The sequence below is a fragment of the Leptonotus elevatus genome, chromosome 7, assembly GCF_054856555.1.
Source record: "Leptonotus elevatus isolate MCC_2025b chromosome 7, RoL_Lele_1.0, whole genome shotgun sequence".
NCBI classification, from domain to species: Eukaryota; Metazoa; Chordata; class Actinopteri; order Syngnathiformes; family Syngnathidae; genus Leptonotus; species Leptonotus elevatus.
In genome coordinates this window covers 21,478,281-21,504,356 of record NC_141245.1, presented here as the reverse complement: position 1 = coordinate 21,504,356, position 26,076 = coordinate 21,478,281, and the positions used below count along the sequence as shown (strand labels likewise).

Here is a 26,076-nt window from a genome sequence, read left to right as displayed (position 1 = left end):
TGGCACACTACGCAACTGTTAAAGAGTGGCGACCTCAACTTAAACTATTATTTGTAATGCTTTGAAGATCTCAGTTGTGCACCGTTGCAAAAGCAGAATGTCATGGATGTGATTGGACGTACCTTGGATGAGCGGTCACGTGACTGTCGTTGGGAGTGTCAAGGTCAATTAAATGTCAGCTGGCGTGACTGGCTGCAGGTGCTAGTCGTCATGGCGACGGCCGCCGTCATCGCCCAGAATGCATCTGACATTTTTACACTTGTATAATAATGGTTTTTGTTTATTTGTAGTTATATTTTAGTTTTTTCTTTAATACATGCATGATACTCATTTGAAATATATGATTTATTTTCTTTTTAATTAAAATTACAGTTTATTTTTTTAATGCTTTTAAATCTAAACAAAATAAATAGTTTTTATTTTAAATAGTTTTTTTTTTGACGAAATAAATATATTTGGTTGGTTCGTTTTTGCATCATTTGAATAACCAACAAACATGTTCAAAGGAGAACCATTACATTAAAAATTGTGATTACATTTATTTTAAATATTTTTTTTTAAATTTTAATTGACTACAAATTATATTCCGGTTTTAAAATAATACAATATTTTATGAATGAAATATATCAATATATTTTAGTCCAAGTAGTTTGATTGCCCCTTTTTAAAATGACATAGAATTTTCAAAGTAGGATTTTAAAGTAGGGTTTTAAACTAGGGTTAGGAGTTTGAATTGAAGTATAAAGTAGCGCTAGGGTTTCAAATGAGGGTTTTAAGATCATGTCGGGGTTTCAAATTAGGGTTTTGAAAACAAGGGCGTGGGTGGTGGCTCACCTTAACCCTCTAACAAACCTGACCTAACCAAATGTTAGTACAGCATTTATTTTTCAGACTTTCACAAAGTTTAGTAGGTTTTTATCGACCACTTACATTAGTGGTAGCGACAATAGTAGTAAAACAAAAAAAAGGAAGTGGGGGATTGCAGTACTGGTCATGTCCTCTGTGTGTCGCCGTTGTTCCCTCAAACATCGAGAAAGGGGAGGAGCAGAGCAAGAAGAAGGCGAGCGGCGCCTTGCGTGGACTTTTGTCGTCATGTTTGCGTGTCGTGCTTCTTGCGTAGACTCCCCCCCACCCTCCACCCTCCACCCACCTCGCTCCACTCCCTCCCACTCTTTCCCAGCGTCCCCTCGGCGTGATTCCGCAGACTGAGTGGACGCTGGATGCCGACTGCCGAGCACGCGGCGCTGATGCTGATGCGGGCGTTGCATTGAAGAACAAACCATCATCGTCTTCATTTGAAGTGGTGAGTGGCCGATTGACATTTATGCAACAATACTTCTTCTTTAAAACGTGTTTTGTTTGTGTGCGTATACATTTACATATAGGGCTCTGGGAAAAATTAAGAGACCAAAAAAAAGAGAGAGACCCGCTAGACTTTTTTTTAGTTTTTTTTAATTTCGACTCCTTTTACCCCCCAAAAAATATGTTTGCTAAGCTAAGGTATATTTTGTACAATACATTTACAAAATACAACTTATACATTGATTTATTATTTTACCAAAAACAAAAATATGTTATATTGCATTGCATTATAGATAATATATCCATAAAAACCTAACCTTGGCTTCAAGCCCTAATTTGAAAACCCAACACAGGCTTGAAACCCAGACTTTTGCTCGGGAACCTGATTTAAAACCCTAAGCCTGACTTGAAACTTAAACTTACAGTAATTTTATTTTATTTATAATTTTTTTTTGCCATTTAACTAATATAATTATTACCCCCATTGTGGATTTCAAAGTGAATGCGTGAACCAGGAAGTGCCCTCCTACTATATGGACACTGAACACAGTTGAGCCTTGGGGGAGGTCTGCGCTCCGCTGACTTCCATTTTAGTTGCTCTCCTGCAGACTACAGTGTCAATCAAGCGGAGGAATTCCCAACGTTATACCTGATATTCCAGGGAAAGTCATTGCGCACTCTTGCTTTTCTATCTCATCGCCTGCTGGCTCAAGTTTCCCAGTTTGTGCGACCAGTGGAACCCGAGCCCTGCGGAATCTTTACACACACGCATCAACACACACTTGTTGTTAGTGATTGATAGACAGTAGAGAGCAGAAGATTACAGAGGAGCCAGCGTGTTTATATGTATATAGTGCTCTGTAGGTTGCCATGGCAACACCTGCAACGTTCTGTCATGTCGACAGCAGCGACCAGTCAGGATTAGTCGGCTCACATGTTGAAGATAACCGCTTTTGAAAAGCTGCCCGCGGTAGTGACTGATGTCAAGACGCAAGCATGCACAGCTCCGGGACAAATGAAGACGCACACACAAAAAAAGATCTGTTTTGTTATTTTTAAGTGCTTGTTTAATTTAAAGGTAGCCTACAGTTTTCCAAATTTTTGGGGGTGTGGTTAAAACTGCACTTTGGAGTTCAGCACGAGTTGCCCCTCCCCTATTATACAACAACTTGAGCGCTGTGATTTGTGAAAGTGCAGTTAGCTAGCTAGCGATTCCTACACCTGAAAATGCACCATCCTTTTGAGTAGTTTGTTGGCATGGCTCCTTTAGAGCGCCTCGTTGTTGGTCGCAAGTGTGTGCAGGAGGGGGGGATTTGTAAATAAATAAATAAATAAATAACTCAGACCAGGGGTTTGGGATAGTCTGGCCAATTTAGAGCGCCTCGTTGTCAAAACGGCATGGAAAACCCCCATGACAACCCGGCATGATATGTTCCAGCAACTGGACTCAGGAGGTTTGAAGTGGATGTATTTTGTGGCTCACCTATATAGTTACATCTTTCTTTTTTCTTGTTAAGAGTGCCTCATTGTCATTTGCGAGTGTGCGCATATCATTCCAATTCCTTCTGAGGAGGTGGCTTTTTCTTTTTTTTTAAGTCAGACTTAGCTGCCAGTATGTGGACCGGGTCTTTGGGCTGGTATGTCCACTTTAGAGCGCCTCGTAGTCACGGTGTGGAAATGACCAACATTTTTGCTGGTCTTTCTGGAACAATCTAATAACATTTCTGTTCATTTTAATGGGGACTGTAGTGACTGGTGTTTTGTTGTTTTCCAGGAGTCTTCCTTCTCTACTATGACTTTGCGTTCTGAGGGATTCTCCTGTTAAACGTCTCGTCATCTTCGTCCATGGGTTCCCGCAGCCAAGGCTTCTTCCCGCCCCACCAAAGCCACCACCATCATCATCATCATCATCGTAGCTTGTCTTTGGCGCCGGCGGTGCCCCGGCTGCTGCCCGAGGGCGGCATGGCCCAGATCACGCCGGGCCTGTTCCTGAGCCGCGGCAACGTGGCGTCCAACCGCGGCCTGCTCCTGTCCAAGGGCATCACGTGCGTGGTCAACGCCACGCTGGAGCTGCCCAACTTCAACTGGCCGCACGTGGAGTACGTGAAGGTGCCGCTGGCCGACGCGCCGCACTCGCCCATCTCGCTCTACTTCGACGGCGTGGCCGACAAGATCCACAGCGTGGGCCGCAAGCGTGGCGCCGTCCTGGTGCACTGCGCCGCCGGCGTCAGCCGCTCCGCCTCGCTGTGCCTGGCCTACCTCATGAAGTACCACCGCGTGTCGCTGGCCGACGCCCACGCCTGGGTCAAGGCCCGCCGACCCGTCATCCGGCCCAACGGCGGATTCTGGCGCCAGCTCATCGAGTACGAGCGCAAGCTCTTCGGAAGGAACTCGGTCAAGATGGTGCAGACGCCTTACGGGGCCATCCCGGACGTCTACCAGAGGGACCGCCGCAGTCTGGCACCCTACTGGGGACTGTGAAAAAAAACTTTTTAACCAACTCTGGAGACGGAGAGCTGGACTAGGACGCGGTTGCGGTTGGTCTCGTGGTGTTGACTGTGCTTGTCATGATGTCACGTGTACGGTAGCACTTTTTTGACAGCAGTGTACAGTGAACCCCTGAGTTGAATTTGTTCGGTGTACCTTGATTTGCATGTGACCGCGTTCGCACCTCAAAACATAAGTCAACATCGCAAATCAACTTTTCCCATTGAAAATAATGGAAATGCCATTAATCCGTTCTAGCCACACTTGAAATACCAACAATTTTTTTTATTACTATTATAAAATATTACTATTGCAAAAAATAGCATTCTAGGATTGTGTACTCATAAAAAATATACAATAAAAACAAATAGAATGTAACAAATGTATGCATCATGATATCATGCTTTAATTAAATAGACATAATGCGGTTTTTCCTGGTGTTTATTTTAATTTTATTCAACCTTTATTTAAGCAGGTAAAATGTTTGAAATCTAATTTTCATTTACAAACATGACCTGGACCTGGTGTGTGTGGCCTTGACCACCAGAGGGGTGTATAATGTATACAAATAGAAATAAGTTAAAACTTAAAATTAGTCATAAAATAACATAACAAAGAGGATACATTAAAAAAATATGTAACTGAGTATTGTTATATTGTCTTTCTAAATTTGTGTACAAATATCTCTTGCTTGAAGGATGATAAGACTGAAGCTATCAATGCTAATTTCGCTAGCCTGTCAAAAACATTTTTTGCTTTGTGTGTTAGCATTAAGTGATCGGTTGGCATTTAGCTTGTGGTTGTTGTTAAGCTAGCGGTTAGCATTTACGTGAAATGATGTCGAATATTTATGAATGAAGAAAGCGATCTGGTTTTATACACGAGTAAATTGTGTTTTACCATTCAGGGTCTGTGTTTCCAAAGGGGTCGCCATTGTAGAGTGACGTCACATTATAGTCCGTCGTGAAGTCGGGGTACTTTTTTTTCCCAACTCCGCAAGTGGAATTTCCGAGTTCAAGGGGGCGGCGTTCCCGTACACACTTCCGAGTTTGAACTCGGAAAAGTCCGACTTCCGACCATCCTTGAATGCAGCAGTAGCATTTAGCTCGTGGTTAGCATTAAGCTAGTGGACCTTCATAGGAAAAAAGTATGTTTTATTTTTATTTTTCCAGTAAACTTAAAGAGACTGGCGAGAAACATCATGAAATATCTTTTTAGGGTTGGAATGAATTTATTGTGAATGTGCTGTATTGAGGATAAGGGGGGGAGGGGGGTGGGGCTGACCCCTCGTCATCAGGGTTACATGTATGTCAAGGTATCACTGTATATCAAATCAGCTTTCCCCACTAAAAAGAAGAGAAATGTTAATCTGTTCAAAAAGCAAAAAAAAAAAAGGTGGGGGGGTGTAGCAAGTAAAATATAAGTAGAAAAACATAATCGCTCGATTCCAAACCTGTGCAAATATAGGGTTCACTGTACACAAACTAAATGTATAAAAAAAAAATTGTTGTATTTTAATGTACTGATGAGCTATTTCACACTATATTTTTTTACATTTCCACAATTAAGTTTTATTGGACCATCATTATTTTTCTCTCTTTCAATTTGGAACCAACAGCAAATATTGTATGCTATCGAACATGTGGAGCTGGACACACTGCAGTCCAACCCTAACAACACCACAGTTGTAGTCGGACCGTAACCACCACCAGTAATTTTGGTACATACAATTTCCCCGCCAAAAAAGAATCACAGATCATTTTAAAGACCCATTTATTCCAACATAGCATTTTTCCTTAAAATTGCAGGAAATTAATGGCAATTTTCTATTCTTCTCAGATCACGTGTACCGATACCTTGAAATAAGGCCGTGTCGCAGCGTCATTAAAAATTCATTTAAATTAAATTAAAGAGATACATCTAAAAAATAAAAAATTGACATTTTTTAAAATGTGTTTCCATAAGTTAACCTTAACAATATTTTTCAAACTCCACACTTGCCATTAACTGGAATTTGTCCAACTTCCTCTTTGTAAATGTTCACTGGTATGAATTGTAAGCATTTGTGAAAATATGATTAGATTGACAAAAAATAACAATGTAAAGGAATAATGACAAACGATGATTCATGTTTGGCTTTTTGAGTCAAACGACCAATACAAGCACAAATGTAACATGGATGTTAAATTAAAAATAAATAACTTGACCCAAAACACGTGAAGCGCTTGTGCCAATGTTTGTGTTTGAATTAGAAAAAAAAAAAAAGAATAAAGACTTCCACGCAGCATGACTGGCGCTTTTGTGTGTCGGGCGAGATTGCATCGAGAAGACACGAGCATGGAACGCAGCACACGAGGGTTTTGGATTAACGTGGCAGCTGGTGTCACTAAACATAGAACCGCCTGGGGAGCAAACAATTGTTTACACAAATGTCCAATTGTTTAATTTGGAAGAAAGCGCGCAGCCACGTGCTGCCTCACCAGGTCTCAAGACAGACATTTTCTGATCACGCGTCTGCCGGTTGTAAGGGTGTGTACACTTCTGCAACCACAATCCCTCATTCGTCTTGTAAAGATTGTATTTTTGTTGTTGTAGGTCTCATAAATGGTGGAAAAGGTTTTGAAATGATTAGTCATTGTCACATCATAAATGCATTTAAACAGGGGTGTGTAGACTTTTTCTATCCACTGTGTACCAGTATATGGTATGATGCCCACTCCACTCCACTCCTTTGAATATCAACGCAACCACATTTCCATTTGAATACAAGCACAAGGCTATCAGTAGAAAACGTGAGCCCCGCACACAAACCCGATGGTTCGACTGATTGCACTGCAGTGCATGCTGGGAAATGTGAGCCCTGGCAGACGTGGAAAAGCTCGTGGAGCAAAAATCACAAGAAATTCAAACGGTCTGTGCTTGTTTATTTACATCACATTCACACGAGACAAACGCACACAAAAAAACTCAATTAAATTACATTTCCCTCCAAATAAACCCGCAATAAGCTAAAATGTACACCAGTTAAATACCCAGGGAGACACTCCAAACTACAAATAAAAACGTAAAATAAAAATAAATGTGTCTTCCAGCCAAGAAGAATTAAAAACATTGAAAGTGACATTTAAAAACAAGAGCACATTCAAGTCGGCATCCATTTTGTTACAGTCCAAAGCACAATGAACAACTTTCAAGCTTTAAACAGGATCAGGTCACAAGGGTAAAATGGCCGCCAGTGGACGTGACGCAGTAAAAAAAAAAAAAAAAAAGTGGAAAGTTGTTTGTTCAGAGCAAGTCGGGCAGGATGAGTCCCGGTGGTTTGGGCTCCACGCAGTTGATCCAGAAGTTGGCGCAGCTGGCGTGGTACTGGTGGCCGCCGTACGCAAGCTTCAAGTTGTCCGAGTTGAACGCCTGAAGACGCACGCACACGTCGAGAAGATGAAGAGGACGACACAATCCTTGCGGCCATTGCAATCAAGGGTGTGCACACTTTTTTCATTTCAGGGTTACGTACAAAAAACCCGGAAAGGTGCAAGGGGGAGCTTGAAATTATTTTACTGACATTTGTTAAATACAGTCAAATCAATAAAGAAAAAAAATTATTGTTTTTCTTTTCTGGTCATTTTGAAAACGGCTACATTAGGTAAATAATAAGTTGAGGGTTTTCATGATTTTGGGGTGGCTTCGGCCCTGCATCCAACAGCCAGAAAATTTAGTCGTACATACTTTATTTGTATCTTTATACGACGGCGTATTAGGGCCACGTATAAAAAAATTAAAATTTCAGAGGGCGGGGGCAATATACCGGGAAAAAAAAGAATTGCGAGAAAAAACTCGTAAATTTGCAACTTTATAAAGTGGCAGATTTGCGAGAAAAAAAAGTTAATTTGTTAAAATAAATATCTACTTCTACATTTATGTTTCCAGAATTATTATTTACACGTTCATACATTTTATTTTTTATTTTTTTGTACGGGTCGAATCTGCTGCTCTCCGTCATTCACTTGCATTTACCTAAAGTATGCTAGCTTCTGATTGGTTAGCGTCAGTCAGCTGATCAGGCAGGGGATCAGGAAGTGTTGTCGCTCTCGCTGCCGTGTATGACGAGTAAAGTTTCAATTAAGAATGAATCCGTCTCCGTCCTGCCGTTTTATTTTATAAACAGTGTCCAATTAACCACCAACGAATCCTCACGTTAGACTATAGCTACGCTGCGTGTATTTCTTAAGTTTCTGAGTTTTTTTCTCGAAAATCTGCCACTTTACGAAGTCGCAAATTTACGTTTTTTTTCTGTCAATATTGCCCCCGCCCTCTAAATAAATATATTTATACGTGGCCCTTATACGCCGTCGTATCTTTCCCGATCTAGAAAACCTTGACGATATTAAAACTAATTTATTTCTCGGTTTTTTTTAGTATACGCCGCGGGGCCGCTGACTAATGCATGGCGGGCTGCAAATGGCCCCCAGCCCTTGGTTTGGACACCCGTAGATTACATCAATAAAATGTTTCCTTTGGGATACACCGTAACAAGTGAACGTATCATAAATGAAGTTTTTGAATTAGAATTTCCCTGTGATGACAAACACAGAATAAGACGACAACCGTGCCTAATGAGCCTCATGCTGCTTCACCATATCCGGAGACCAATCCACTAGTTGCGCAAACCTACATGTTTTTACACAAAAGTAAAAATGGAACTTCACATTTTGTGCATTTCTAAAGTTTTTTTAAAAGACCAAGTTAGGGTTTTAAATCAGGGTTTGGGGTACAAATGAGGGTTTCAAACAAGAGTTCTGATTTAAAGTTAGGGTTTCTAATTAAGGTGAAAAGTCAGTATTTGGGGTTTCAAGGTAGGGTTTTGAAGCCTAGGTTGGGGTTTCAAACCAGGATTATGCTTTCAATCCAAGGGGTAGGCTTTTTTTAAATTAGTGTTTAAAACCTAGGTTTGGGTTTATTGCCTGGTTTAGAGGTTCAAGTAGGATTCCAGATAAAGGAGGGGTTTCAGATTAGGGTGTGAAGGAAAGGTTACTAGGATTCCAAATTGGGGTTCAAAGCTACAAAAATGAACATGTTCGTAAATAAATCAAGTCAATATTTACCATGGACCTCCGAACACTTTCTGGAGTCAAAGCCTGAAATCACAACAACACAGTCAACACAAGAAGAAGGCGAAGAAGGAAAAGAAGAAGAAGAAGGCAAAGAAAAAGAAGGCGGAGAAGAAGGCAGAGAAGAAGAATTTGAGAAGAAGAAGGCGATTCTAAAATGGAGCCTCACAACAGAAAGCTCATCTTTAGGCTTGGTGAAGCAGCATGTGGCTCATTATACAAGGTGGCCTCCCCCCTACCTCAATGCTCTTCTCTAAACAATTGTATTGAACTTTAAAGTGAAATAAAGGCAAACTGTACGTGATAAGTGATACTTTAGCGTCCTACACTTTGAGAATGCAAAATCTCCAATCCATCCTTTGGCGTCGCTGCCAGCGTGACATCCAATAAGGCGTCAAGGTGAGCCCGAGGACGCTCCCATTCCACTTGATGGAATAGCCACGTTACAACAACAAGACAAACGAGTGCAGGGGGAGACGCTAATAAGCGAGCGCGACGTCAACCATCCGTCTTGTGCGCTCTTCTCGTTAACAAATCGGACCCTCCAGGATTTTGCTGGCTTTTTTGCGGCCAATATTGTCGGCTTTTTTTCTCTCTATTTGGGCCCGATTGATTCAGCCAATTCAATTGGCTGATATTAGCTTCTTTAATTTTTTCAAAAATTACTTCTTTTTTTTTTTTTACACGTTCAACCCCGCTGAAAAAATAAAAAGAATGAAATGGACCATTTTTCATCCATTTCTCTGTCTGTGAGGTAAAACCGTTATTAAAGAAAAAAACATCATAAAATGTTTTATGTGAAATTGATAGGTTTACTGTTGTATGCATTTAGTGATCAAAAAGAAGTTATTTTATTCATATATATTTTTTTTAATTAATCAACCATTTAACTCATTCAAATGAGTTAATCTGCTAACAGAATTTTATTCTGCCCAATCAAAATTGGCATAAAAAAAAATCCACATCGAGGACTGATCACCAAGGCTCAATTATTCACAGATTTCCGCAATTTTCGAAAGGGCTTGAAGGCCCCTAACACTAGCAAATATTAAAGGTTCAATTGCAGCGTATTTTCAGAATCTTACTGAAATTTCACCTGAAACTTCTTTATGACAACGTTTTTGTATCCATTCTGTCCTGTAAACTATAAAGAAGAAATCAAAACCGCTGTCACGTCAAGCCTGCACGAATGGATATGAACACAAACTTGTTCCTGAAACCTTCAAGAATCCACACAAAGGAGGCCAAAGTGGCAACTCGTGTGCTTTCTCCCTCACCTCACCTCCCATGATCCTCCAGTATAGAGTGAGCAGACAACAATGACCCGCATTGATTGTGTGCTATAAGCACCCCGGCAACCGCTGATTGCTCAATCGCTAACGTAGCAACAGTTACTACGGCGCAATGTCAAAGCTTTAGATTTCCGCCCACTGCTGCAGCGAGGGCCTTACCTGACATTTATGCACTGCGGGCAGAGACGAAGAAAATCAAGTCAAATCAAGGAGCCCGGGAAAAGACCCAAATGACCCTAAAATGGCCGCTTTGACGCAAAATGGATGACTTCTAGCATCTCAACGGACATGTCAGACACGATGACTTTTCTTTATGTCTAGCAAATTTCATGTTACTAAGTGATAATGGAGAACAACTGAAGAGATGTTGGAGAAAGTGCCCAAATAGACCCGCGCACCAAAAGCTCATCCACAAGCGAGCGACAGGGCAGCCGACACCTCACCCCCCCCCCCACCACAGGCAAACAATGACATTTATTTGTCCTACTCGTTTAAAAAGGCGTCTGAGCGCGCTCGCGTCTTTGATCTGCAAACACGTTCCAGTCGGAGAAAAGTCACAACACTGTCTGCGTGCGCGCGTACGCGCATGTGTGTGTGTGTGTGTGTGTACGGACCTTGCTGCGAGAGTCGACGTTGAGCAGGCACACGCCGCACGCCAACTCCTTGGCGTTCTTGATGCCGTGCCGCAGAATGCAGGAGGTGAAATCCAGAGAGCTTTCGTCGGGCTAAACGAGACATGAGGAAATTGTACTTAAAAACATGTTTTACCCCAAAAAATGACATGACTTATTGTGTGGCGATGTGGAGGTAAAAAAAAAAAGAAGACTTAACTCATACTCAGTACAACTTAACGCATTCACTGCCAGCCATTTTCACTGAAGCAACCTGACGGATTTTGCAAGGCCCACAGAATATTGCGTTTTATTGCTATAAAAACATGCAACCTACCAAAAGAACGTTTAGACTCTCTTCTTTCATCGGGGAAAAAAAAAGTATATTTTTATCTTTTTCCGTTTTGCAGCAATTAGCATTAGAATATAGCTAAGTTTCATCATTATTCACGAACCTGTTTCGAACTTTGGGTAAATTATCTTTTTTCAACATGGCCTTGGTTGATCTCTTTTGCTCTGCTGCCACCTGCTGGCCGTTTTTGTAATAACTGTCATTTCTTCAACCGTTCTCTGCAGTTGAGAGGCTGTATCAAAGCCTTCTGTATGCTCTAGCATTTAAAAAACACACATTAAAAACGTCTAAATACGTCTTTGGGACACGAAAAACATATAAAATATAACGTATTTATACATTTCGGTAGCAAATGAGTTAAGTTACAAAAAAAGAACGATGGTTATTAACTTTTATTTATATATTTATTTATTTTTTCAATCTTTTTCTATTTGTGGTATGTGGTATTTCTTTTATTATTTTTACATTTATTTCTTTATTTATATATTTTAATTTTATTTAATTTTATTTTTTATTTATTTATGTATTTATCATATCAATAAAATAAATACAACTTAAGCAGCAAAATCCAGTAGTTTTCATCAATATCAAAAGGCGGCCATTTTGCCACTTGCTGTCAAGTGAAAATGACATCACAGTTGCTCAGGACTCAGGCAACGACCAATCACAGCTCAGCTTAAAAAAAACAGGTGAGCTGTGATTGGTCGTTGCCTGAGCCCTGAGCAACTGTGATGTCATCTTCAGTCGACAGCAAGTGGCAAAATGGCCGTCCCCTGCGATGGATAAAAACAGCTGGATTTTTCTGCATAACTCATATTCCACAAATGTAATATGTTTGAGGTTGACTTCCACTTTAAGCGGCGCATCACTTAAAAAAAAAAAAAATCCAAGATAAGAACAAACAAAGAAAATGTGTGTTTCTGTCAAAGGTGTTAATTTATGGAACAATTGAAAAAGTGTGAATCACTCGCTGTGTTCAAAAAGAGGTTTTAAACTATAAGGGTTGGAAAAATAATAATTACAAATCAGGTATTAAACTTGAGCATGAAAAAAAAACGATCTACTCTTCCTTTTGGTGAAATTGGTGCTTAAATTGTCACAGTATCGTGTCTGTCTTGAAAGACCAATCAAACGGCTCTAAACCGGCTGGCAACGGCTCATCTTTGCCCATCAATAAACGGCATCAGATATTTTTGCTCAATTTGCCGGTCCGCGTGCATGAGCACGCTCAATCTCATCATGTGTTCTGTTTACACACAAGTGCTTAAAAATCAATCCATGCCGTTCTTGTCATCCGCCGCGCCGCACCCGAATCGATCGCAGATCGATCCGGAGCTAATGAAGCGGCACCGCAGTGCATTGGCTAACATTTCGTGATGCTGTCGGCAGCATTTTTGTTGGGAAGGCGCCATCGTTGCCGCTCCGTTGGCAGCGTGCGTGTGGGCGAGTGTTTGAAGCGGAGGCGTGTGTCGGTCGGACAGAGATGCGATCAAGTCGCACGGGTGCAAGTTTCAAGCAAGTCCCAAGTCAAGTCAGTTTATCAACTTAAATTAAAGTAAACATTTGTTGGTTTGTATTTGAAGATGTTTTAGCGTAGCTGTCAACTTCTTTAGATTAGAGGTCTGCCACCTGTGGCTCTGGAGCCTCGTGTGGATCTCTCAACCCCCCCAAAAAAACTTTATTTTTTTTAATTTTTAACATATTTAGCTTTATTTTTAGATAAAATATTCTTTAAATGAATATGATTTAGATAAAAAACAAAAAATGTAATATTCCAAAAATGTCAGAGTCCAGAGTCCAAATTTTTAATTAAATTAAATTAAATTTAATTTAATTTAAAATAAAATAATGTAAAATTTAAAAATTAAAAGAAAGACAAAAGGTAGATGGAAAACTTTTTTGATTGACCTAAAAATGTCTAAAAAGGAAGAGGAAAAGCAGAAAATTACAAATTAATGTTCTCAACATTGCCCAAAAAAGTCTGAAAATTTATCTAAAAGCAGGGAAGAAAATGTTCAAAAATTACCATAAAATGTCCACAAAATTGCCAAAAATGTCAGAAAATAGATAGCAAAAAAAAAAGGCAGAAAAAAACCCCATCATATTTTTCTGTTCCAATTAGCAATGTCTGGGGCCCTCATTACATTAGACTAACACTAATTGTTTGCTTCATCAAAATCGTCAATTATTTTGTGTCTCCGGGCAGATTTTTGTTTGTTTATCTATTTGGCCTAGAATGGCTCTTTTGACAGTAAAGGTTGCCAACCCCTGCCTGAGATAAACATATTTATCCATAAATACAGAAACCGAACAACAATCAAGTCATCAAGTCTCAAGTCGAGCTCTTAACTGTCAATCAGTCTCAATGTTAGTTCTCAAGTCATAAAAGAAGTGACTGGACCGGGCGTGTCCATGTGGGCGTGTCTCACCACCAGCTTGGCCAGCGACATGAAGCTGGTGAGGTTGTTCCACACGCGGCTGATGTCCTTCAGCAGCTGCTGCAGCTTCTCCGAGCACACCGCCGTCGCCTTGACGCCCAGCTCCACCCGCCTGGTCACGCGGTACACCTCCACCACACCTGACGCATACACACGCACGCACGTTGCAGCATGTAGCATGGAAATGAGTGCGAACGTGCGCGCTTACCCAGCAGATACTCCATACCCTGAGCGGATTGGATGACCTCGGTGCACACGGAGGAGCTGCTGATGCCGTTCAGCGTGTTGTTGGCTTTGGTGATGACCTTGATGTGGGAAGATAGGTCATGCAGATAGGTCGTAAAAAAGCAGTTAAACATGTTTATTACGCCAAGGATGAAAACTGCAAGTGTACTTTGCCAACATGTAAATAAGAGCCGTATATAGAGAAAGTTTGGCCAACTCGGCTTCAGCAGGGTAACAACATGGCGTCCATATGGCATGTGACCAGCAGTTGACCAATCACAGCTGCTGGTCACGTGACATATGGACGCCATCTTGTTACCCTGCCGAAGCAGAGTTGGCCAAACTCTCTCTATATATGGCTCTGGCACACATTTATTGCTTGTGTTTATTATATAAAAAAAAAAAACAATTGTAGATTAAATCCTAATCGCAATATTGAGGGATGAAAACCGTAATTAAATTATTTTTTAAGTGGTTCAGCCCTACATTGGACAGCTACTATAATAAGAGGAAACATATTTTAAAAAGTACAAGTATTTGTCAATTTAAGAAATTGTATAAAAAAATAATTTTGCTAAATACACTAGGGAGGAATAATAACAAAACAGTCCTTGAAAGTACAATGTTTGTTAAGGCATTTACAAATAATGAGTTAATAAAGTAATAAGTGAGGTAAAACCGGGATAGGACTAATTGCTTCATCCTATTCCATTTCGAACAGCAATTTTTTTCTTTTGTAAATGTTTTTTATTTTGTAGTCAGTTTTCATTATTTAAGAAGAACGAAAATAGTTATATTTCATACTTGTTTTGTGGAGTAGCTGGTTTAACCGTCTCCGTTTGCTGTTTGTTTTTTGACACAATTGTCAAATGATGCTCTTTTGTTGTGTTGTCATTTGAAATTTTGGAAATAAAGTATTATAAAAAAATTTTTTTATCAATGATGGAGTACCTTCAGGTACATGAAATGACGTTGAGGTGTTGAATAAGTACAAACCTCAAGAGCACTTTCCAAACACCGCTGCCACTCGTAAGCATAGCGCTCGCTCTCCTGCAACATCACAAACAGAGAGGCGTAAATAAAAGTCTTTTGAAAAACGCGATATTTAGTGGTCCTAATGGTTTACCTCCACCTCCCCAGTCAGATCCTTGTACTTGTCTCGGATGACGGGCAAGGTGGGCTTCTCGCTCAGGGTGCTTGATCGGTCTCGGAAGGGCTGCTCTGGAGGCAGCGAAGCGGGCAGGCGACCGATCTCCTTCTCTCCCAGGCTGTGACTGCGCTTGTGGGAGCCTGAAGGTCAGAAGTGGGACACATTTTCATTGAGTTTCATCACATACAGTAGTTGGCTTTGTGTTACGAGCAAAAATGTGACACTTTGAGCTTCAGATACTCCGCCACGAGATGACGGCAGCAAACTTCACAACATGAAAGTACAGGTGTGCTTTGTGCTCACATTTTCACGTTTAATGTTCAGGTATTTTTAAGGGGAGTATTTGGTAGGGCTGGAATGAATAAATAGCATTTCTATTCATTCCATTGAGTAAAGTTGATTTGCGATATGAATTGTTTAAGTTATCAGCATGGCCACGGAACAAATTGAACACTTAAGTCAAGGTACCATTGCATTTGTTCTCAATCAAATCCCGCGAGTCAGCGCTTCATTCTGCCTGGAAAAAAAGCAGAATGACTAAACAATAATTACACACCAGATGGATGCATAAATAATGAATAATTGATTGGCACGCAAATACTAGCAGGCCACCACTGGAACGCGAGCAAGCTTATGGAAGGTCAGGCACGTGAGCATAATGTCCTGGCTGAGGTAACACGACCGCCACCGCTACCATCAGCGTCACCCCCTGCAGAGACATGCGTCACCCTCCCCATATAGGATCCTCTTACACTGGGCAAACAAGAGAACGCGAAAACAAATAAAATGCAGCTGAGGTAGATCAATCTTTAGCAAATGAGCGGGAAATGTTAAATAAATTATTCACAGCGCATAACACCGTCCTCAAAGTGATGCGGTTCATCAACGCGTTGCCCTTTGCTGAGCCACTCTCAGCAATCATCAGTGCCATTAAGCCTGTCATCTCAACGCCGCCATCTAATGCCTGACAGCTTTATTGCACCCTGAAGGGGGAGCAGGAGGGAGGGCCAGCGAGGGTACACAGACTTCCATGTTTCTACGCTATTATACAAACCTTTTCATAAGGTTTGCAAACGACGGGTTTTTAGAACAGCAAAACGCAAGCGACGACTTGTAAATCAAAAGGCCGCAGGGTGTTAAGTAACAAAAGCAATGACAAATACATCACTTCACCGAACAGATTAGGGCTGTCACTAACCACCTCCCTATAGAAATTTATACATTTTTTAATTTCTTTATTTTTGTTAATAGACTAAGGTTGAACATGAGTTGAATTGAATCGGTATAACTACTCATTATTTTCTGTACATTGAACACCAAAATTAGCCTATGCTATACGTTTAGCAATCACAATTAGCATTAGCGCGCTAGCACTTACCTTTTAAAGTAAACAAACACTAACCACCATTTAGTTCACACATACATCATTTTAACTACATAGTGGCTACAACTACTAATTATTATCTCCTTACTAAACACCAACTAAATGCTGCCGACTTTCGGGTCCCGGGTTTCACACATCAGTGTCGTTTCCGGCCACTAATGGCCGCATTCCAACACTCGCACCCCCACCCCTGCGCGTCTCAACTCTCTGAAATGCTTCAGTTCGGACAACTGAGACAGACACACTAAAACACTCGCACCCGTCGACGGATACGCGCAACCGAGGGGCACAAAGTCGGAAGCGCAGGAACTGGGTCGCGGCCCACACGTCGCAAACAGGAAACGGAAGCAAAGCTGATGTGTGAAAACCAGGAAGTTGGAAGTCCCGCCTCCTCCGTGGCATATACCCTGTTAGTTTATGCTAAATGTTAGCAATTGCGATTAGCATTAGCGCGTTAAAGAGCTTTTCATTCCTTGGACATAAAGCAATACATAGACATTTTCCTGAAATGTTTTTGCAACCTTAGTCGGGACACAAGTTTGGGTTTTTGAACAATGATAATAAGGTTATGGGAATATGTGCTATCATGATTGAAAAACAGACAAACAAACAAAAAGATCTCACCTTGAACAGACAAGTCAAATGTGGCCAGCTCGTTCTTGATCATCTCCTCGCTGGATTTGACTTTAGGCTGCGCGCTAGCCTTCAGGAAGTCGGACTTGCCAAACTTCGGCTTGTCTCCCTGGAAGGCACCAAAGTCGTCCGAGGTCTCGCTCGGGTTGGCCTCCGAGCCAACGTCGCCGGGCGAGTCGGGTTTCTCAGAAACGGTGCCGGCGAAGTCCCCAAAGTCGTCTTCGTCTTCGCCGCCCTGCTGTTCCCTACCGGCGAAGTCGGCGAAGGCTTGGAATTTCTCAACCTCGGCGCGGACGGACGAGGCGATCTTGGCAGGTGAGGCGGCCGAGATGCTGTCCGTGTTCAGTTGGGCTTTTCGAGTCGGCGTAAAGGGCGGCGGGGCGGCGCCACCGTTGCCCTGCGGCTTCTGGGGCTCGCCAGTGACGCACTCCTCCCGGTCTGACCAGTCATAATTGGCCAGGCTGCTGAGGCCCGAGGTCCCGAACGGGTCAAATTTCATGTCGTCTCCCTCTGCAATGACAACACAGACATGCCAGTGCGTCCTGGGAAAAGCGAAGATGCTGAGTGACAAACTGAAGACCGATGACAGACATTCGTGTCCTTTCAAAGGGCGCCGTGTCTTCAAGTGATCGCTCTTCTTTTCTAATGATAGACTTACCTCTGACAGATGAAAATATACAGTGAGCATCATCTGTATCACACATTATGAAGTCATGGATGGGTGTACAGTATACAGTGGATATAAAAAGTCTACACACCCCAGTTCAATTTCATGATTTTGTGATTTAAAAAAAATATTCATTTCAAAACGTGGTTGTGCTCAGAAATCACCAATTAAATGGGAATCAGGGCACGCCTGCTACAATTTCAAGTGCTTCTGATTAAGCCTAAATCAATTCCAGCTCCTCGCGTAGACATTTCCAGACATTTTTTAAAAATAGTTTTATAGCAGAAGGCTGAAGTAAGAAATGATAGATTGGCAAAAATATGTCAGTATTTTTTTTTTGTTAATCCCTCACATTTGTGCAACCACATTACTTCATCAAGTGTTTATTTTTTCACAACAATAAATTTATTTTTATTTTTATTTTTATTTTTATATGAACACCTGGCCTTTGTACAGGGGTGTGTAGACCTTTGCATATCCACGGTCGTGCAAGTTCGAATTGAGAGTTGTGTGCTTTCAGTGTAGTACCATGTTGTCCCACAACTTGCCTTGGCAGCGCTGAGCTTTACTGGAAAATATACAGCGAAACCGAAAGAGCAAGAAGATGGAGGAGAAGATGAAGAGAAGGTCCCCAATTAAACTCGCCACAGATCAGAGAGCATATGCTTGTGAGTATTAATTGCGTGTTAAAGTAGCAGTTGTTTAAAGGCTTACTATTACAGTAACATCGACGCTAATTCCCGTTAGCTTGTCTGGCGTTTTTCATTGTATGTCAGCATTAAGCTGGCAGAGTTTCTTTCAAATAAACAATGTTAAATTCTGTTTTATGTGTCAGTTTTACAGTAAAAATCTTGTTTTGCCTGGCGAACAGAATAAATTTGTCCCAGACACACACAAACTCACCAATTAACAACAATTCATGTACCAGTGTATTTTTTTTGTAAGGCTGTTCGCACCAAGTACCGATACTTCTACTTTTAATAAATACAATTGAATGACAAAACATTGTGAACAAAACCTTTCTTTCTGACGCCGATGATGATTCGCCGATATGTCAGACTCAATTGCGTCTGACAATTAAGTATCATAGCTGATATCAGCAGCTTAAAAGTATTGACAGTAGTAGCGCGATGAGTCATATGGTCAGGTGACAATATGGGACTATTGACAAGAGAGCATGACTCATTCAATCTTGTCAGCAGTGCAGCCTGGTGGCGGTGCTCGTGCTGTATGGATTTGGGGGAAATTGTGCTGGTGCTGATTCAGTCATTTGAACAAAAATATTATCGAAATTAAATAATTAGTGATTGTGAAAAATGAAAACATAAATTTGTGTAGATATAAAAACGAAATCTACAAATGAAAGCCTTACTCTCGAATAAATAATAATAAAACACACAGACACACACAAAACAGCAGCATTGTTAAATGCCTCCCAAACTTTTTTTTTTGCAGTGTCCAATGCAGCCCCCCACCCCCCCAAAAAAAAAACAATTTGTGAAATTGACAAGGATTTAGTGCTGTATGTGAAACACTGAAAGGAAGAAAAGAAGAAAAAGAAGACGGCACCCATTTTTGAGCCATACCAAGAGGAATATTTATTACCACAACATGAGAGAAGAGAGCCAGAAAAGGTCACAAAGTAGAAGAGCGGTCTCTCGTTACAAGAAGAGACTTTTGGCAAACTAACACGTGTAAAACTAGACTTCAGATTTGTTGCGTTATACAAGGGCATGCAGAGCAAAAGGGCAGAAAAGGAACAAGTGGAACCAAAGAGAAAGAAAAGCACAAACACCAAAGTGAGAAGGCACGTTCACAGACTCGAATCAGTCATTCGGAGGAGGAGGTGACAAAATCCATCCAGCTACCAGGTTGGAAAGAAACACTTTTTTGTTTAGGAAAAACTACATTTAGTACCCTTTGAGGACTCAAAAGACATTGAAAAACGCAATGCAGAGGCTATAAATTGGTCATGTTGTATGCTTTTAAACAATTATGTGACGTTATCAAGCGCTCAAAGGGTTATAAAGCAGCCAAACATTCTTAACATCCCCCAAAAAGGACTTTAAATTACATCCAAAAAGATTATTTAAAGAGACAGTATCCTTTTTCCTCTTGTTTTAGTGACGGTTTGTAAGAGCAGTCTTAGTACGACTAGTACTCTACAGTAAAAGCAAACTTTTAATCTACCGGATATCACAACAACTTGTGTCTTCATGACAAACTAAGAGCGTCTATCTCTTGTCATAAAAATACAATTCTAAAATCCAATACATTTTTCTCCCTAACACATAAAATGGCATCTGGGGTGGTCTGTGTACTTGTCAATTTCACAAATTGAAAAAGGCAGCAGGAAGCAGGGCATGATGGGTAATAGCGGACGAGGAACATATCGTCAAAGCGGACATGACAATTCAGAGCCAAAACAACAACAACAACAAAAACGATAACAGATTCCTTCTGTGCACTGTACCGGAAAGCAACTTGACAAAAGGAATACTGTCTCTTTAAGAGTGTGTCGAGCGCGTGCATGTTCAGAAACAGGCGGCGCGTCAAACTGGGCTGAACAACACAAGATGCTCTGTGGCTCTCCAAAAACGGTTTTAGATAAAAATAGACTTGAAAGGAGCCATTACAGACAAACAAGAGCTTTGTTGGAATGCGTCCATGTTTGTGTTAATGCTTCGGTGTCCTAAATGTCTTCATCTATAAGGCAATGGCGATGCACAACTGGATTGAATTGTGTTGTTCATGAAAACATGACTGATGAAGGTTCTAAATGAATGACTGAATGAATAAGTGAATGGATAAGTAAATGGTCCGGGAGTGGGGGAGGGGGGGGGGTTGTGCCGGGGTGGTCACAAATTTTTAGAAAGTAAAAAAATAAATAAAAACAACAAGTGGACAGTAAGTGCTGCTTTTAAGAACCCCTTTTTCTTTTAAAATCGCTCAGTTCCTTAGACCCCAATATTAAATTTGGCTGAGGCATCTTTTGTTGAATTACAGGTATAATTCTTTAATAAAAGGGATGGAGCATCGGAGGAGCAAAATGGCGGCCTCGCAAATTCAAAAGTCTTGGCCTATCGGCTATCCAGTCATAGATTCAGATCAGTGGGTCGACCCCTTTTTTTGTACACAACATACAAAAGCTAGCATTTTTTCCATTGATTTTCCATCACCTTTTGCTATAAATGGCACAAAATGAAGGGGCCGTTCAGTATAAATGTCCCAGAAACAAACAGAGGGGCAAATTGATCCCCACAATACTCGTAAAAGGTGGAATTTCTCCACTCATTTCTGCATTGCAGTTGGTTATAAATGGACACAAAATTGGGAGACCGAGGTCGACACAGTGATTTTTTTTTTCTTTTTCCTCACTTTTCGCTATTTTAAGTCAAGTCCTGTGTCAATCAAGCCATCCTATTAATACAGAGACAAGCTCAATAATGCTAAATAATGATTACTGGTTATGTTCAAATTAAAGACAGAGGTGTCCAAACGTATTCATTTGAGGGCAGCATACAGAAAAATGTAAGGAGGGAAGGGCCACTTTTAAAATTTAATAAACATACTTAAAGCTACTGAACGTAGAATATTCCATTTAGAATCGCTACTGCCACCTGCTGACGAAAAATAAAGCTGCACATACCGTTCTTCACATACACTACGTCGCATCCGCAGACAGGTCGCGGGAAATTCTAAACCAAATCCAGTCTGAAAACTATTGGCCAGAGGTTTGCAGGAGTACCCATTGTGAGCTTAGGTGTTAATCTACTAATTAGAAGGCATTTCAGTCATAAAGCTTATTGTAAAGTTATTTTAGGGAAAACGTTCCATATTATATTAAATCAATCACACAACGATATTTTTTTTGCATTTTCCAATTCGTTTGATAAACTTTCTGTTGAATGTGATATGGCAAATAGATGAGGATTTGTCAAGATTGTGAGGTGCCATCGGCCCTGTATCCCACTAGACTAGATCCTTCTAAAAGCTTCTAAAATGAATTGCTTCTAAAAAAAAATTAATTGCTTCTAAAATTAATTGCATGTGTATAAAATCTCTACAGTGTATAAACCAATTAATTATGAGTAGTGGAACCCTCCTTTCTCACTCCGCCCACCTTCTTTTAAATAGCCTTCCACGCAGTGTCAAATGTAATTTTTAGTGATTTTTCTTGGATGGCAGGCCACAAATGGCTCCCGGGCCGTAGTTTGAACACCACTGTTTTAAGCAGTTATGAACGTGCATATTTGCTGATAGTTTGGGGGGGGAACCTATTTTCTGTTATTTGCTGAAAAAAACTCTCCTATTTGCCCATTTGTGCTCAGGCCAAAGCCATGTCTAATATGAAAACATTTCTTTGGCGCCATCTCATGGCACGTTGCTGGCAAGGATGCTGAAGTGAGGGCAGCTTTAGCTCATCAGGCCTTGTCAACCTTGTCTAATGGAAAAACTGCTTTGCTGCCATCTTGTGGTATCTATAGCGAAATGACAAACCTTTTTCGCTAGGTGTCAATTACTAATTGCAGAGCTCGACCTCTATACACTGTATTGCAAATATAAACAATAAATTACCCGGGCGATTTTCAAATCTTTCTAGCGGTTTTAAAACATTAATTTCCCCTTCAAGTGGACATCTTCAATTATGACAACAAAGGAGGCAAGACAACGTGGACAGCAATGGAGCAACAACTACTAGAATTAAGAGGATTTAAATAAATAAATAAATAAATAAATAGATAGATATATAGATATAGAGATAGAGAGATAGCTAGATAGATAAATGAGATGAATGCTAAAAGTTGAAATGGAGGATGATGCTTGACATCCAATCTGATATGTTACTATATTGTGAGTGTTTTGAACATACAGTGTGTGTGTGTGTGTGTTTGTGCGAATGAGTGGGAGGGCCCCTCACCAGAGCAAGCGCACTAGTTCCTCACCTGTAGCGGGCGGCTGGTGAGACGAGAGCCCCGTCAGATCCAGCGAGCTGTCCGACATCACGTGCTTCAAGTCCCCGCCCACGTCGGTGAGCTTCATGTCCAGCTGCACCGACAGCGCGTCCTCAGAGTCGTCCTTCCCGGCGCTGCTGCCCCCGATGGACGGGAGGTCCAGCGATTTGACCGAGGCGCAGTCCTCCTTGCCCTGCTTGAAGACGGCCACCTTGTCCACCAGGGTCTTTTCCGAGGCGCCGAGCGCCGTGCAGAATTTGGACGACTGGAAGTCGGCAAAGTCGTCGCCGCTGTCCTTAGTGTCGTCGTAGGCCAGGCCGCCGCCTTCTAAGGACAGCTGCTTGAACACGTCGTACTTGTCCGAGCTCTGCTGAGAGGAGGTCTCGCTTTGGACCGCCGCGCTGCTCTCGCTTTTGGGCTCTCCGCCGCCAGAACTCCCGAATGCCATGAAGTCCGCAAAATCGTCCTGTGGTGCCGCCGCCGGAGCTTGAGAGGCGTCTGAGGACGAAGAGCCAAATAAGGCGAAGTCCCCGAAGCCGGCAGGCTTGGCGCCACCCGGCGCGAGCACCAGAGAAGGAGGTAATGTGCCGGTTTGCGTGTCGGCGGCAGGCAGCGCGGAGGGAGCGATGGAAGAGAAAAGATCCAGGTCTGCCATGTTGAGAGGGTTTTTGGCTTGAGAAACAGAAGCGGCTGGTGGCTGCTGTAGAGATTGAGAGTTGGGGAAAGCAGAAGGGAAGGCGGGCTGGAAGATTTTGGCCTGATCCGAAGGCTCTAGTGGGGAGACGCTGTCTGCGGTTTTAAAGTCCGTGAAGCCGTCGTCAGTTCGGACAGACTTGAAATCGGCAAATCCCTCGCCTGCGAACCAAAAAAACAAAACAAAACTGTAGTGTACAGAAAGAGAGCATCTACCACTAACTTAGAAACGCTCAAAAAAGAGATCGCCACACTGCACATACTAGAAAAACACTTCCAGGGGAGGATCTGAGGAAAGCCTGACTCATTAAAAACGTCTGCCAGTGTCAAATTTAACAATTGGGCGCCAGTGTACTTCTTCTCTGAATATTGCCACCATCCTCTAAAAGAAAACATTTATACGTGGCCCGTGTGTGAGGATGTCATCAATAGTTATCCAGAGAAGATTGCAAGGCCGTCCACAGTCAGTTATGAAGTAAAAACACTCAGAATACACTCTAGAAATAATCAGTAGCTCATCCAATTTTGAATGAACTGGAAGAGACACACTGCAGACTAAGAGCACGACTTACTGGACTTGTAAGACTGGTCCATATTGCAAACTGTTCTAATGAAACGGGGAAGGGGGAAAAATGGGATCAACATTGAAGGTGTAGAAAACAATCTAACGTATCTTTACAAAACTTAAAATACAAAGTAACGTTGGTCTTAATCGTCGGGTGGTAGTCAGTGTAAAAAGTTTGCGCTAGTGTGGGTATGTAAACATGGAAGTAAAAACTTCTTACCTCGTGGTTTCTTGTCAGTAGGATTTTCTAAGTGTCTAAACACGCTGTATTTGTCCCCCCCATCTAAGTGGAGGAAAAAAATGGAACGCAAGGTGAAAAAAAAAAAAGAAGAAGCATCAAACAAATACTAACACACACACACGGGATGTCAAACTTGTACCTGAGGTCGGGAGCGTGACCTCTGTGGGCTGATCTACAGAAAGCTGCTTGAAGACGGCGTACTTATCAGAAGAGGCTGAGGAGGCCCCAGACAGAGGTGTCAACATGGCAGGAGCGCTGAAAGATATTAGGCAGGTGCAAGACCATCACATTAACTCATTCACTGCCATTGACGGCTATAGACGTCAAAAATTAATTTGAACTATTTCTATTAGTTTAACATTTTTTCCCCACTTTTGTTAACAAGAGTATAAAAACCTATTGTAAATTTAGAACAGATTGTGTGATTAATCATGAGTTAACTATTGAAGTCATGCGATTAATTACAATTTTAAAAAATGTATCGCCTGACGCAACTTAAAGATTATTAAAAATTCGGGACGTGAGTCGATTATTTTTTTAAATCGTAATTAATCGCATGACTTCACTAGTTAACTCACAATTAATCACAAATGTTATATCTGTTCTAAATGTACAATAAAAAAATCTAGGTTTTCATACTCTTGTTGACAAAAGTAGAAAAAAATGTGAAACTAATAGAAATAGTTCAAATGAATTTTTGACATCTATAGCCGTCAATGGCAGTGAATGAGTTAATAAGCATCTATCGGCTGAAGATAAAGTTTTATGGAAAGTTTTTAGGGTATGTCCGAATTAAAGTAGTAAAGAGGTGGTTGACTGTGGTAAGTGCAGCGTGAAAAGGGATCAACACCGAGACGCTTTGTGATGACAAGCATACAATTGTTGTCGATTCCTAACAAGCTTTTTTCGTCGCGCTCTTTATTAAACTACAATCTGAGTCCAAAAGTCTCCACCGTCCTTACAAACGTGAAGGAAACCTAACACCGCTGAGATGCCAGATAATTTAGTTCCGCCTCATCTTCATCTCGATGTGTAATTGCCTTTCCGTTTCGGCTGGTGAAGTAATACGGAAAAATTAACTAAATCGACCGCCCGCTGAAATTAATTCATTAGGAGCTGACCCAAACTCATTGTTATGGCGAGGAGCTTCGGCCAAGATAGAAATGAGACTTAAATGAGCACAATATGCAGGATAAACCACGCTTTAATAAGGAAGCGCTGGGGCTGAATATGAACGCGTTACCTGTTTTGATGCTGCGCCGCTGCGCTGGCGGGGAATTTTGCGCTCGACTCCCCCTGGAAGTCAGTGAATGCCTGGTCACCGGTTCCGGCCTTGGGTGCCTCCTGGAAGTCCTGGAAGTCGTCGTCTTCTACTTTGGTCCCCTTAAGGTGTGGACGAACAAGTAACTTTATAGTACAGCTATAGTAACAGTTTCATTAGTCCACATTTAACATTTTGTGTTAGCATTGAGCTAGCAAACTTTCCTAAGACAAACGTATCTGGTTTGCGTAAATACACAACATATAATCCTATTTTTTAAATAAATTTTAACAGGCCTAGAATCTTTTTTGAAGACCTGCTCACCATCTGCCAAATTGCACAATAATAGCAGAATAACATCTCAATCTTCTCAAAAGCGAGAAAAGCCTACGTGAAAAAAAAAAATCATAATTTGGGGCACTCGTAAGTGTTACCTGAGGAGGAGGGAAACTCGCAATGAAGTTGGCGGGTGCTGGAGCCGGTGCCGCCGTCATGGGAGGCATGCCAGTTGGGGGTGGGGTGGGCATGGGCATGGGCATTGATACTGGCGGGTGGGTCATCATGGGCTGCTGATGCTGGGGCATGACAGGTGCTAAGGCCATAGCGAGGGCCGGCAGATTGGGCACAGGCGGAGACGGGAACTGACTGAGGATTTCCACATTCATCGCTGGTAGGCCGCTCTGAAACACACAAATATTATTTTTCATCAACA

At 41.5% G+C, this 26,076-nt stretch overlaps 2 protein-coding genes across 7 annotated transcripts in view; one reads left to right on the top strand and one right to left on the bottom strand.

Moving 5' to 3' along the window:
- Positions 1–1,152: 1,152 nt before the first annotated feature.
- On the top strand, positions 1,153–6,404 carry dusp14 (dual specificity phosphatase 14). Its single transcript, XM_086080030.1, has 2 exons — positions 1,153–1,303; positions 3,077–6,404. The coding sequence occupies exon 2, from the start codon at positions 3,148–3,150 to the stop codon at positions 3,781–3,783; it is 636 nt and encodes a 211-aa protein (XP_085936156.1). The 5' UTR covers positions 1,153–1,303; positions 3,077–3,147; the 3' UTR covers positions 3,784–6,404.
- Positions 6,405–6,692: 288 nt separating this feature from the next.
- Positions 6,693–26,076, bottom strand: part of synrg (synergin, gamma) — a 28,371-nt gene continuing 8,987 nt past the window's right edge. For 3 of the 6 annotated variants that reach the window (XM_086080024.1, XM_086080027.1, XM_086080028.1), the window contains 14 exons: positions 25,799–26,044; positions 25,347–25,486; positions 24,243–24,358; positions 24,083–24,145; positions 22,596–23,459; positions 16,974–17,492; positions 14,942–15,105; positions 14,812–14,865; positions 13,799–13,895; positions 13,582–13,730; positions 10,804–10,914; positions 10,677–10,715; positions 8,892–8,924; positions 6,693–7,200 (listed from right to left, as the gene is read on the bottom strand). In XM_086080024.1, coding sequence (XP_085936150.1) covers positions 7,075–7,200; positions 8,892–8,924; positions 10,677–10,715; positions 10,804–10,914; positions 13,582–13,730; positions 13,799–13,895; positions 14,812–14,865; positions 14,942–15,105; positions 16,974–17,492; positions 22,596–23,459; positions 24,083–24,145; positions 24,243–24,358; positions 25,347–25,486; positions 25,799–26,044 — 2,721 coding nt within the window. In that variant the 3' untranslated portion in view covers positions 6,693–7,074. The remainder of the gene's footprint in view (positions 7,201–8,891; positions 8,925–10,676; positions 10,716–10,803; positions 10,915–13,581; positions 13,731–13,798; positions 13,896–14,811; positions 14,866–14,941; positions 15,106–16,973; positions 17,493–22,595; positions 23,460–24,082; positions 24,146–24,242; positions 24,359–25,346; positions 25,487–25,798; positions 26,045–26,076) is intronic. The other 3 variants (XM_086080026.1, XM_086080029.1, XM_086080025.1) reach the window with 2 other exon arrangements.

Bases quoted from the DNA above. Each gene is read 5' to 3' on its own strand.
- dusp14 (XM_086080030.1), top strand. From the start codon at position 3,148: ATGGGTTCCCGCAGCCAAGGCTTCTTCCCGCCCCACCAAAGCCACCAC.